At 56.4% G+C, this 13,546-nt stretch overlaps 1 protein-coding gene across 4 annotated transcripts; it reads left to right on the top strand.

Annotated features, from left to right (window-relative positions):
- The first annotated feature begins 97 nt into the window (after positions 1–97).
- On the top strand, positions 98–13,373 carry ATPAF2 (ATP synthase mitochondrial F1 complex assembly factor 2). Of its 4 annotated transcripts, XM_060135290.1 has the most exons (9): positions 98–402; positions 6,046–6,093; positions 6,335–6,480; positions 7,476–7,573; positions 7,858–7,962; positions 8,980–9,060; positions 10,583–10,695; positions 11,039–11,154; positions 12,548–12,815. In XM_060135290.1, the coding sequence occupies exons 1-9, from the start codon at positions 270–272 to the stop codon at positions 12,683–12,685; spliced, it is 978 nt and encodes a 325-aa protein (XP_059991273.1). In that variant the 5' UTR covers positions 98–269; the 3' UTR covers positions 12,686–12,815. The 4 variants fall into 4 exon arrangements, with proteins under 4 accessions (XP_059991273.1, XP_059991275.1, XP_059991274.1 ...); XM_060135292.1 differs by lacking the exon at positions 7,858–7,962 and having other exon boundaries at positions 6,049–6,093; XM_060135291.1 differs by lacking the exon at positions 7,858–7,962.
- The last annotated feature ends 173 nt before the right edge of the window (positions 13,374–13,546 follow it).

The raw sequence follows: 13,546 nt of genomic DNA, 5'->3' as shown, positions 1-13,546 counted from the left end.
TTCTTCCCGAGGCGCGGCGCGGGGGCGGGGCCTGGGCGTTTGTGATACTGATTGGCTGCGGCGTGCGCTGAGGCGCGCGGCGACGGCGCGCCGCGAGTGTCGTGCGCAACATGGCGGCGCCCAGGGAGGCTGAGGATGCCGGCGGCCGGTGAGAAGTTCCGGTCGCCGGTGAGAAGCTTCGTGCGGCCCGAGGGCGCAGCGTGCGGTTCCTCCGCTCAGTGTTCCCCGCGCTCACATCTCGCGCGGTCGTTCTCCCAGGCCCCCGCGCGATGTGGAGGAGCTGCCTCCGGCTGCGGGGCGGGGGTCGCCACCTCCTGAACTGCCCCCGGGGTGGCCTCACCGCCTCCAGGGGGCCCGGGCCAAAACCCCCGGCCCACGCCCGGGCCTACGCGCCCCCAGCAGGTGAGGGAGGCCAGGGCGGAGCAGGCTGAGGAGTTGGCCGTACAGGGTCACAGGTCGGAAGGGAAGCCCCGGCAAGAGCAGGGACCGCCCCAGAGCGCACGCGCGTCGTTTTCTTTAGCACGTGTGGCTTTTTTCTCTTCCGTTAGGAAAGCAGAAGTCATCCTTGTTTTCAGGCGGGGAAATTCGGGTTCTGGGTCGGGATTGCCCCAAGGGAGAAGAGCAAACTCTGAGAGGTTTGCGGGGTAAAGGCCGGTCTGCCGGGCTGCTTTCTGTGTCCCCGCGACCCGGCACCGAAGGGACCTGGAGCCCGGGCTTTCAGTCTTTCATCCCGGCCGCTGTCTCCGCAGCTGTCCTGACCCTTCCTCCTACTGCCTTCCCACGACCCTTGCCATCTGCTAAGGAGTTAACACCCCGTGCCTCTTCCTCCCCTTCCAACTCAGATGAGGCTTAGGAGAAGGTAGTGGCTCTTTCGTTGCTTCTGGGGAGAGGTTTTAGGGGTAAGAGTGGGAGTGACGCCTTTGAGTGAAGATAGTAAAGCTCTCCTTCCAGTCACTCAGTATTGATGTGCTGAGGGCGGGAGGCACCGTTGTCTTCAAGAGAGACGTAGCCTCTACCTAGGTGATGTTCAGTGTCGAGTGCAGAAGGTTATAACACCCTGGTTAAACAATAGCCTATATCCTGCGTGAGGAAGGTACAAAGAAGCACCTATTCCCACCTTGGGGGTTTTGAGGGTCTAGAAAGGGTCTTGGGTGAAAGGACATTTAAGCTGAGTCTTGACAGACGAGAAGGAGCTCGGTGTAGAGGAGCAGGGAGGGTGGAACGTGGGCGGCTGGAACACGTCCAGAGGTGGCAGCGGGTGAGGGAGCTCGCTGTGACACTGCCTGCTTTAGGAAATCTAGAGCTCCACAGGCAGCTTGGTATCGTGGCAGAAGCACATACCTGGGGTCTGATGCTGCTGAACCAGGAGCTGTGTGATCTTAGGCATGTGACTGCTTCGTTTGGACATCATTTTCGTCTGTGAGTTGAAGGGCTAGGTTGTCTCTGAGCGCCCTTCTGTTCCATAATTTTATACAAATAGGGAAGAGGAATGGATGTAGCAGGGAGCAGAGATCTCACTTGTCAGGGCCCAAGTGAAGGGCCTGGAGGTGATCCATGAAGAGCCAGTAAAGGGGAAGAAGGAAGGGCATCTGTGACCGTGTGATTTGTGATAAGAAATGTACACATTTGGTCATTTTCTTGTACTGGCATACGTCTCCTAAAACCTTTGTAGCTTACTAAGTAATGAGAGTTATCAGAGAATCTTTTGTTAAAATAGTCGGTCTTCTGTCCTAAAAGAGCTCCAGAGTGATAAAGGTGAAAGGAGGGTCTTATTATTCATAACAAGTCCCTTTCAACCACACCTGAGTGTATGTTAACAAGGTGACTTTTTCCTTAGGGAAAGCCCCTAAGGATGGCGGCTGATTGCCAGGGGAACCAAACACGCTGGATTAGAGGGTTGGAAGTTTCAGCCCCACCCCCTGACCTCTGGGAAAGGGAGAGGGATTGGAGATTGAATAGAGGTTGATCACTGTGCTTGATAAATCACCTGTGATTTAATCATGCCTGTGTAATGAAGCCTCCATAAAACCCCTGAACTATGGGGTTTGGAGAGCTTCAAGGTTGGGGAACACGTGGAGATGCAGGGAGGGTGCCCAGAGAGAGCATGGAAACTCGGCACCCTTTCCTCCATACCTTGCCCCATGCATCTCCTCCATTTGCCTGTCCCCGAGTTGTATCCTTTTGTAGTAAACTGGTACTCTAGTAAGTAAATTGTTCTCCTAAGTTCCGTCAACTGCTCTAGCAACCTATCATGCAGGACATAACTCTTGTAAGACTGAGTCCTTAATCTATGGGATCCAGCGCTGTCTCCAGGCGGGTCGTGTCAGAATTGAGTCAATTGTAGGACACTCAGCTGGTGTCTCAGTTGATCAGTGGTATCCAGTCGGTAGGGATCCCTAACCCTAACTGCCCCCCCTCCACGTTTGGAGCATAGTATCTGTGTGAGTGTGTAAAGGAAAACGGGAGCGTTGTTTTTCCTTTACAGCACCCCAGGGAGGCAGCACACGAGCGAAGGGGACACGTTCAGGAATTCCCTTAAGTTTCCTCAATCAGAGGGTTCATCCAGTTGGTGGGTGCCACTCGCCGTCATGGTGGCACTGACCTGCCCCTGTTCCTTTCTACTGCAGACTTGCTAGCTTCGGCTCTTGGTAGGTAGTCAAACGTGGAGGAAGATAAGAGTGGGTGAAAGAGTGCTGAGCAGTGGGACGGAGTGTCTCGCACCGACCTGAGCGCTCTGCTTTTCCGACTTGAGCGTCTGTGCGTCTTTGGAGGAGTGGAAGTTTAAACCCAAGTGGTGGCTTCTCCGTGAAGACTTGGAGAGGGAAGTAGATTGAACTTGGCTCCTTAGGGACAGCTGTGCCATTGAAGGTTGTCGGAAGGCGAGGAGGGGGTTAGGAGAGGGTCACCGGGCTGTGTGGCGTCCAGCCCCGTACCAGCCGTTGGAGCCGTCAGCCGCTTAGAGGGGAAGGTGTTCGGAGAGGCTGCCTGTCGAGCTGAGGACGACACCGGTGAGGGCAAGGCTGGGGGTCTCCTCTGTTTACAAGTTGTCTGTCGCCTGCACAAGTGGTTTAGCTTCTCAGTCTCTGCCCCGTCTTCAGAGGCTGCTTGTGCTGGGTTGAGGCAGATGCTGTAGATAAGGAGGCCGGCCTGCCACCTGTTTTTGTTAATAAAGGTTTATTGGAACCCAGCCCTGCTCATTCACTGACATGCACCTAGGGCTGCTTTCACCACAGTGCAGAGTTGGCTGGCTGCACAGAGACTGGATGGCCTGCAAAGCCTGAAATACTTTATTTGGCTCTCGGCAGAAGTGTGCTCAGCCCCTGCTCTGGATGCTAGAGCGATTTGGAGAAGAGGTGCGTTGAAGGATTTTTTAACAGCTGTATTGAGCTGTGGTGCACTTACAGTTCACTCACTTAAAGTGTACAACTCAGTGGCTTTTAGTATACTCAAAGGGATTGTGCAGCCATCGATTCTAGAACATTCTTATCACTGCAAAAAATCCCTGTACCCTTTAGCTACCGCCCTCCGAGTACCCCCTCAATCCCTCCAGGCCTAGACAGCCACTGCTTTATTCTCTGTGTCTGTAGATTTCCCTAGTTTGGATATTTCATATAAATGGAATGTGGTTTTTTTGGACTGGCTTTTTTTCATTCAGCATGTTTTCAAGGTTTATCCCAGGGGTAACATGTGTCAGTACTCCATTCTCTCTCACAGCTGATAACATTCCATTGTAGGGACACACCATGTCTTATTTATGCAGTCATCCATTGGTGAACGTTTGGGTGGTTTCCATCTTTTGGTGTTCTGAATGCCCCTGTAAACACTTGAGTACAGGTTTTTGTGTGGGCATATGTTTTCGTTTCTCACAGGCAGGTATCTAAGAGTAGAATTGCTGGATCAAATGGTACCTAACTTTCTGAGGAACTGCCACCCTGCTTTCCAAGGTGGCATTTCCACCAGCAATGTATGAAGGTCCCAGTTTCTCAGCCTCCTTCCCAACATCTGTCTTTTTGGTCATAGCCATCCTAGTGGGTGTGAAGTGGTGTCTCGGGGCTTTGCTTTGCATTCCCCTGATGATGAATGATGTCAAACATCTTTTCGTGTGCTTTTTGGACACTTGTACATTTTCTTTGGAGAAATGTCTATTCAGATCCTTTGACCATTTCTTAGTTGGGTTATTTCTCTTTTTATTATTGAATTGCAAGAGTTCTTTATATAGCTGGCCCGAAGATTCTGAAACTTGAAAACGCTCTGTCACAGCCGTCCCAGGATTATGGGTAGAGGGACCCCGAGTCAGAATCTAACTTTAAGGCTTAAGGCCCGCCAGGTGGCACTGTTTAGAAAGAGAAAGGTATTGAGGCAGCTCTGGGAAGGCACGTCCTCTGTTCCTGGTGCACCGTGGTGGTTGCAGTTCTGAGGCTTTGAGTCTTCCCAAAGCAAAGGCCAGCCCGGAAATTGAGGCTGGTAGAAGGATCACTCACTGGTCTGTGAAGCCTGGGACAGGAGGAGGAGTGTCCAGGGAAGTGACGCAGAAAATCGCCTGTTTCTTTATACGTATTGAAGCAGCCTCGCAGGAGAAAGGGAGCCAGTGGACATTGATTTCCAGTTCAGCACTCTTCACAGGAGCAGCTTGTTAATGTTCCCGCTTATATAGCCTGGTTTCTTGTGGCAGCTTTTAAAATTCAATGCTTTTTCACATACCCATTTCTTTGTATCTACATAGTCCTTAAAATTGTCACTTAAAAGGCACCAAGTGTGGTTTTGCTACAGAAACAGACGTTCTGTAAAGGGAGTGATTCGTACTCAAGATAGACCTATTCTGTGTGATCCTGCAAGACTAGCCTGTCTCCTGCCTGTAAGGATGGGGTTTCCATTGCTGGTAGCTCGCCCTCTGTCACTGAGGATGTGGGTGCTTCACAGGCTCCTAATCTCATGACTTGTCTTATGAGACCCAAGACCTTGGAGGGTCCAGGGAGAAAACCTCCATCTTTTGACATTGTTGGGGAGCATGGATCCCGCCAAGTGAATTTTCCAGATCCTGGTCTCGTTGCCTGTGTGAACCCCCTACTTGGCTCCCTCACCCTCCTCGCTGGGACCTGCCGGCCTCCTCCCCAGATGTGGGCCTCTGCAGCCATCGTGGGCACACACACACACACACACACAGACTCACACTCACAGACACACACACACACACTCACACTCACACACACACATACACACACTCTGAAAGCCATCAGCACGGTTGGGCCTGCCCTGCTCTTCTGCAGCTCTCAGGTGCCATCTGGCTGCTTGGAGGTCTTCCTTTGGCCCAGAAGAGATGAGTCTTCTTGGGTTTAGTGTCCATCTACCCACGAGACAGTACGTGCCTCGAGGGCAGGGTAGCTTTGAGTCCTGCCCTGGAAGGGGGTTAGTCGTCACCAAGTTTGCTCCAAGACTGGAGTTTGCCCTCCCCTCAGCGCAGCCCTGAACCCGCCTGGCCGGCATCTCTGATCAGCACAGAGGTGGAATTGGCCAGGACAGAGGAGGGGGGCAGAGGTAAGAAGACCCCCTCGTGGGAGACATCGCTGTCCCGGCAGCTTTGGGAGGTTCAGCCTGTGCCGTCAGTCTCTGCTCCGTCCTTTCTTTGACCGCCAGGTCTCTTGGGCCCATTTCCCATGGCCGTGTGGGGCGTGTGGTAGAATGCTGTGCCGTACCGGCAGGGTGGGTCCCTCCCCCAGGGATGAGTCAGCCTTCAGGTCCCCCCACCCCCCACTTCCTGCCTGGTCTGCTTTGGACTTGCTGCCCAACCAGGCACTGGAGAACATGCTGGACATCGTCTGGGCACCCCGACCGAGGCCTCCAGACAGATGCAGGGGCCTCCAGTCTTGTGTCGGCGGGGCTGCTGCCCCTAGCCTCTTACTCAGAAGCCACTGATCCATGTGGAGTGGGGAGACCCTTGGGTGCTGTGTGGAAGTCGGGGTGGTCAGTCAGAATCAGCAGTGGTGGTACAGGCTCCTCCTGAGTCTCCACAGCATTTTAAACTACGCTTTTGAAAAATCTTCCCAGCAGAAAGGAAGAGGTTCTATCAGAATGTCAGCATCACACAGGGTGAAGGTGAGTGTCTGGAATTTTCACTGCCTCTTTTGTTTCTGTGAATGGGTGGAAACACTTTTCACCTCCAGCCAGCTCCTCGGTGAGCTTGACCTTGGCGCTCTCGTCGGGTATGTTTCTGTAAGCCACCCACCCCCCAGAAGGATCTCGGGGCGTCTTTGCACCGAATCAAGTAGCTAAATATAGGGGTGGTCACTCGATTCTGCTTATTAACCCCTGAGAGGTTTTCATCTGTTCTTTCAAGCTGGCTTTGAGATCAATCTGGACCACAGGAAGCTGAGGACTCCCCAAGCCAAGCTCTTCACCGTCCCCAGCGAGGCCCTGGCCGTCGCTGTGGCCACTGAGTGGGACTCTCAGCAGGACACCATCAAGACATACACCATGCACCTGGTAATAGGTCGCAGCCCGCGCCCGAGGCTGCCACGGGCTTCGTGGGGCACCGGGCAGAATTAGGGATCCTCTCCCGATTTCGATAAGGCCCTGAGGCTGTGGGCACCCACCCCACCCCCACCCCCAGGGCCTGGTTCCTCCCTGGGTCTCGGGACACAATCCTTCCCTGGCCGCCAGCTCTCTTATTTCCTTCTGGGGCAGCCGTTCCTTTGTTTTGTCGGCTCTGAGGGTCTGTGATGGTCTGGGTCATGTGCTGGTCATGGACATGCTGGTCATGCCTGCTGTCCATCTCAGCAGCACGTAGCCAGCCTGGCCTCAGCTCAGTTCGCACTCAGCAGGGTTGGTGGCGGTGCAGACCCTCCCTGAGAAGCTGGCCTCCCTGAGGCCCTAGAGGAGCAGCTGGGGGAGAGGCCCACTCGGTCACCTTGGGCAACTTGCCGCCCCTCGGGCAAGGTCCCCACCCTGAAAAGTGGGTGGTGGTCAGGATGGGACCAGACGATGCGTCGAGAGCCTGTGCTTCCCGGCACATGGACCCAAGCCCCAGGCAGGCTTCTCAGCCTCTCTGCCCACGTGCCAGCTCCCCTGGAGTGTCCAGGGAACAGGGGACACGGGCTGCAGACGGAGCCTTCGGGTAGCTCAGCAGCCTGTGGGCCGCAAGGCAGAGCTGGAAAAACCGTCCTGCCCCTGGGTTGGCTGGCTTGTCCCCTGCTTTCTGAGGCGCTGGGGAGTTGGCGGGTGAGCTGCTCAGCCGGATCCAGGAATGCCTCCACGTCGCCTTCGCTGGACCTGATCTCCCTGGGCCTGGCTTCCCACGTCTCTGTAATGGTTACAGTGATAGTACCTCCTGGAAAGGGTTGTGGTGAGGATTGAATTAAACACTGCAGAGCCTGGTAGTACAGAGACTGAGACTTTGGGGGAGTTCATTGTTCCCGGGGCCTGGGCAGTGTCCTCGGGACTGGCTGTGCTGACGGGCTCTCTCTCTGCCTTTGATCCAGACCACACTGTGCAACACGTCTCTAGACAACCCGACCCAGCGAGACAAGGACCAGCTCATCTGGGCAGCCGCAAAGTTCCTGGACACTGACACCGTCTGGTAATGGACGTGCGGGCAGCCTCCCCGGGGCCTGAGCGAGTTCCTCAGGCTGTTTGCCTGGAGCCTTCTCAGTGGAGGAGAGGGCAGGCCCTTACCTCCTCAGCAGTCAGCTGCTCTGCAGACCCCAGGCGGGAGGGCACGGGCTGCCCCAGCGTCGGGCCGGCCCTCTCCCACAGCCAGCAGCTGTCCCCTGGCCTGGGGCGGGATAGGCTGGTGGCCTCTGCAGCTCTCTCAGGCTCCAGGACCCAAGGGATCATGTCCGGCCACCGCACGTTCTCATGTAGGTCGCCTGCTCCTCACTTGTCCGCTGGGTCACGAATGGCCCGACCTTGGCATCCAGCGGCCGGCCTCCTCGTCTGCATCCTCCCTGCGCCCGGGTTCTCTCACGGGTGGGTTGGGGATGTTGACAGGAAGTGGAAGGAACAACTGAGCAGCCCCATGTCTGCCGCCCGAATGCTCCGACACCCGGGTACCTCCAGGATGGCACGTGAAATCGGCACTGGGGCGAGGGGACAGAGGTGTCCCTGCAGAGGCCACTGGCACTGCTGGTGGAAAGTCCGCGCTGTTTGCATTAGGGACCGTTTGGTTACAGGGAAGAGCACCCTTCCACCCCAGCTCAGAGAAGGGGGTTTTCTTGGAGACCATCCCAGTACTGAGAGCAGATGCGGGTGGGAGCCCCCTCTGCCCTGGGGGCCACTCCTCTCCCCTGGGCAGCCGCCTCCCCGCACCCTCGTGACCTCCCTGCCACTTCTGCTCACACCAGCCTGGCCTCCCCGGCACCCCCAAGGCTTCTGTCCCAGGAGGCCTTGCAGCTCAGCTCCCCTCAGCTGACCTCATCTCTGTCTCTTGGTCAGAACAGTGGTGTGGCCTGGCATCGGTGGGGCCGGGCAGGGCCGCTGGCGGCCGCATCTGTGGCTGGGAGGCACGTGGGCAGACAGGCAGCTGGCCCGTGGCCGGGGCGCCGCCTCTTGGGAGGGGCTGGCAGGCAGGACGAGTGACTGAGCTTCTGGCGCAGCATCCTGGGACCAAGGGGGTGTGGGTCTGGGGACAGTGTTAGTGTTGAGGGCAGCACCAGGGCAGCACTGCAGGCAGTGACCTGTCGATAACTGGGGGTGTTCGGGACAGTGGGTCTCAAAGTCAAACTTACGCAGAACCCCTGGAGGGCTTGTGAAGCTGCAGGTTGCTGGTCTCCACCCCCAGAGGGCGGGGCCTGAGGATGTGCGTTTCCAGCAAGGTCCAGGGTGAGCCCTGGGCCACACTTTGAGAACCACTGCTTTAGGGGAAAGGCTTGGGGGCGGGGGTAGGGGGTGGAGAGGTCTGCTGTTGCGTTTTGTGTATCTGTGTCTGTCGCTGGATGAAAGAATTGTACTTTTTTTATTAATGGAGGTGCTTTTGCACTGAATTAGCTGCAGGGTGGAAGAACCAGAGACGCTGGTGGAGCTGCAGAGGAACGAGTGGGACCCAGTCATAGGCTGGGCCGAGAGGAGGTGAGCCGCTCAGCGCTGGACAGGCCAGGGTCCAGGCCATGCTGGACAGCCGAGGCCCTGAGCTGGTCAGCGTTCTGAGTTCAGAGCACCCAGGGGACTCAGGACAGGGCCACCTTGGGGGAAAATGCTGTTCAGTGCTTCTTCCCCCATTGGCTGTGTGACCTTGGGCTAGTGACTTGATCTCTCTGAGCTCCCTTGTTTGCGAGTGGGGCTCATAATCCCTACCTCCCAGGGTGTCGGGAGGTGTACGCGAAGTGATGCACCCTGCTTGGCACACACTGAATGCTCGCACTGGCAGATACCGCCCTGCTCGTTGTCACAGTTGCTGTGCAGTCGTATACACAGTCACAAAGCAGCGTGTGTGATCCTGACACATGGAGAAAAGTCTGGACAGGTGAACCTGTGGGTGGGAGGTTTCCAGGGATTGGTGATGCCCAGTGCTTTTCCTTAGCAGGAAGACTCTTGTGCGGAATTGAACAGGCCATTGATATGGCACAGTTGATTCAGTTTCATTTCATTCCCAGGGGATTCGCAACGGGCTCTGACCCTGTGCTCCCTTGACCACGGTATTTTGTAAGTGTGCGTACATGGAGTGGTTTTGGCATAGCGTTTTTCATCTGTACACGTTTACAGAGCACCCACGATGTGTCGGCATCCTTGGGTTTTGTAGTAAGAGGCATAGCCAGTGTGCTGAAGGATCAGATAAAACTGAACGACTAGATGCCACGTGAGAACCGCAAAGATGCGATGCCATTTTGGAGTCCAGTGAAATGGAGCAGTAGTTTGGTGCCTGCAGGCCTTTGCTGTGGTACAGAATTGTCAGCTTTTTGTGGCAGTTGAAATTTCTCACACGTAGCAGATTACGGGAAAACGTGGCCACTTCCTGTGTTCCATTTGTACTATTGGAAATTTCGGAAAGACTGTTTCTAAAGCAATGGGGAAAATCAGTGATATGTGAGAGGAAATTACAAAAATTGCTTTTATTCCATTGTTTTTTCCTGCATTTTGTGTAGTTAAGATTGTTCTTGAAAATGTATCGTTCTTGAAGCTAGCTCGTGTCCCAGACTAAAAACAGTGCCTTGTGTATGGTAGAGGCTTAATAAATGTGTGAAAAAGTGATTGCCTGATACAGGACATACACAACTATTGTAAAGAAAACAATATTTAAAAGAAGACTTTTATGGCTCATATGTGAGGACTTTTCTGCAAAGGTTTGAAACGCAGGCAGCCCATAGTTCTGATGGACGTTCAGGCCAATGAATTCGAATCTCAGGAGCTGTAAGTGACCCCCTGCTTCCTGACTTGCCAGCTGTGTCTCCATCCAGAGCTGTTTCTTGCCCTCTGCTCTTGGTGACAGAAGGTTACTAGGTCAGGAGGCCACGGACTGCAGCGGCAGGTGCTGTCCGTATTCCCAGCGGGCCCCTGAAGGGGCACACGTGTGCTCAGCAGGCTGGGGCTCTGCTTTTGGGCAGAAGCTGGGCTGCACAGCAGGACAGACAGACATGCAGCCTCTTCCTTTTAGATACGGCGTGAAGATCGGCTCCTCCACCAGCATCATGGGGCCCAGCATCCCAGCCCGGACTCGGGAGGTGCTGGTCAGCCACCTGGCCTCTTACAACATGTGGGCCCTACAAGGTACGTGGTGCTTCCTATTGGCCAGGGAGGACGGGCCGGGGGTGGAGGGCTGTCATGCTAACCTGTCCCCTGGTCCACGGGCCAGCAGTTTCACACCTTCCTGGGGGACGTGGCTCTCCCCTCTTCAGGAATCTCCATTCAGGTCTCCCTGGCCTGGCTCGGGTCACGGGGCGGAGTGCTCGCTCTGATGGGCCGGGGCCCGCCCCAGGCAGGAGCAGAGCAGGGATCCCCGAGGGAGAGCAGAGCGCTCCTAGAGAAGTGTGGCGAAGGCTCTGTCCCCCGCCTGGCGACTGCCCTGTGTGGGATGGGGGCCCCAGGTCCTGACCTGGCTGTGTCCCTGCAGGGATTGAGTTTGTGGTGAGCCAGCTCAAGTCCATGGTGCTGACCTTGGGCCTGATCGACTTGCACCTGACGGTGGAGCAGGCTGTGCTGCTGTCGCGCCTGGAGGAGGCCTTCCAGGTGAGGCGCAGCCCCAAGGCAGACTCCCCGAAGGGCACCCCGCCATGTACACGCGGAGCCCGGACGCTAAGGCCCATAGAGGTGTCGCGTCACAATGGTAGCAAACCACGGCGGTGCTGCTCAGCCCTCCCTCACCGCCTCGCCGCCTCTTCTCAGCACCGTGTCGGGTGAGGGCTCGTTTCCCATCTTGCACAGGAGGAATCCGAGGCGTGGGCGCCCCCTGAGATGATGCCTCAGGGGTCTTGGAGCCCCCCTCTGCGGGTGGAGGTTCAGGCCAGTTCAGGCATAGCTGCAGGCTGGGCCCCTCAAGATGAGCAGGGGCCACGTGGGTGCTTCTAGAAGGAGGCTGAGCCTGCACACCCGGACGTGCGCACGGCGGGCCCTCGGGGCTGCTGCTCGTGCACGTTTGGTTCAGGGGGCTCAGAATTAATAAGGCTTTGCTGCACTGCCGTTTGCGTTTTTTAACTCAGAATGATGGTGTTCTCTGCAGTGCCCTTGTCATTTCTCCAGCCTCAGAAGGTTAACTGCTGTTACAAATGGGCTCCTAGCATGATGAAAACCCTTTTGTAATGACAGTGTTTCCCAAGTTCGTCTAGTCATCGTTCAGGAAAATGCCAGGGGATAAAACTGCTTCTGTGTTGTGAGAGGCCGGCTACTGTCTGGTGTGAGAAAGGGTTGGATGGGAAGAGGGTGATCTGGGCCTGGAGGCGGCAGCCAGGAAGCCTGGTTTCCAGTCCGGGCTCTACTTTTGGCTGCGGGGTCTGAGCGGGGCCATCGTTCCCTGAACCTCACATTCCACCCACCGCAAAACAGTTCTCTGAGAGTATAAAACGCCCTTCAGATGTTCTGGGCCACCTGAAATGCAGGTAGATCTCGAGTTCCTGGGTGGGGGGCCCACGCCTCTGGGCCTCTGGCCAGGGAGGGGCCCACAGGGTGGGCTGGAGTCGCACTGACAGCCATGCTCAGGACAGGGCTCCTCCTGGAGAGAGAGTCTGCAGCCCTGCCCAGTACAGACATGCCGGCCTCTGCTGTCCCGGCCTCCCCCAGGAGCCCAGCTGCAGCGACCTTGTGGCCCTGGCTGGCTTATTCATCCCCCTGCCCCCACCGGGGCACTTACAGCCCTGCCCAGTGAGGCAGCTCATGGAGGGTGACACTTTGCAGACTGCCTCACGCCAGCGTCCCCGTGGGAAGGTCAGGCCCCTGGGGGAGAGGCACGTGTGGCCGTACCCGTGAGCACGGTGCCTGCTCTGCCCGCCCCCCCACCGCGTTTTCTCACCTGTCGCTCCCCCTGCGTGTCTCTCATGTTCGGGTGGGATCAGAGCCGACTCTCCTCAGCTATGGGACGTCGTGGCTCTGGCCAGTCACCCAGTGGCCTGTCCCGTCCTCCCCTCAGATCCAGAAGTGGGGCAACGTCGAGTGGGCCCACGACTACGAGCTGCGGGACCTGCGGGCGCGCACGGCCGCCGGCGCCCTCTTCGTGCAACTCTGCTCCGAGAGCTCGGCCGTCAAGCACAAGCTGCTGCAGGGGTGAGGCCGGGCCCCAAGCCACGCGGCTGGTGGAGGCCAGCTCGGGCCGAGGCAGGGGGCGTGGGTACGAGTGATTATATTGAACGATTCTTTGCCTCGAAACGCGTGGCGCCTCCACTCGTTGCCCCTCCCGTGGTCCCCGAGGCCACCCTGCCCACCCACAGGGCACGTGCTGCTTCCGCCGGGGAGCTCTGCATGGCCCTTAGCCCCAAGACTTTTGTTTTCCGGTTTTTAATCAAACAGTCTTTTAAAACTGAGTCCCTCTTGGTCCGAGCCATCTGTTTCTGCTTGTTTGTTCCTACTGTTTTAGCAAAAATGATTTACTCTTAAAAATAGAAAGTAGGGTTTCCCTGGTGGCGCAGTGGTTACGAATCCGCCTGCCAATGCAGGGGACATGGGTTCGAGCCCTGGTCCAGGAAGATCCCACATGCCACGGAGCAACTAAGCCCGTGCGCCACAACTACTGAGTCTACGCTCTAGAGCCCGCGAGCCACAACTACTGAGCCCTCGCACCTAGAGCCCATGCTCCGCAACAAGAGAAGCCATGGCAATGAGAAGCCCACGCACCACAACAAAGAGTAGCCCCTGCTCGCCACAACTAGAGAAAGCCCGCGCACAGCAACAAAGACCCAACACAGCCAAAAAAATATATAAATAAATTTTAAAATATATATTTTAAAAAACAAAGTAAACGGTGTTCGTTGTTTCTGGGATAAAAGCCTGGGCGAGGCCACCTGATGTGCACGTGACCTGCTCAGGGATCCCAAGGTCCTCCTAACAGGGCCACTCACAGGGCTCCAGACTGCAGGTGGGGTCTCTGGGTGCCTGGGCCCAGGTCAGGGAGCAGGAAGAGTGTGTGAGTTTG

Source organism: Lagenorhynchus albirostris, chromosome 20, assembly GCF_949774975.1.
Source record: "Lagenorhynchus albirostris chromosome 20, mLagAlb1.1, whole genome shotgun sequence".
Classification (NCBI taxonomy): Eukaryota; Metazoa; Chordata; class Mammalia; order Artiodactyla; family Delphinidae; genus Lagenorhynchus; species Lagenorhynchus albirostris.
The sequence above is the reverse complement of the archived record's forward strand: the minus strand, read 5'-3'. Positions and strand labels throughout refer to the sequence as shown.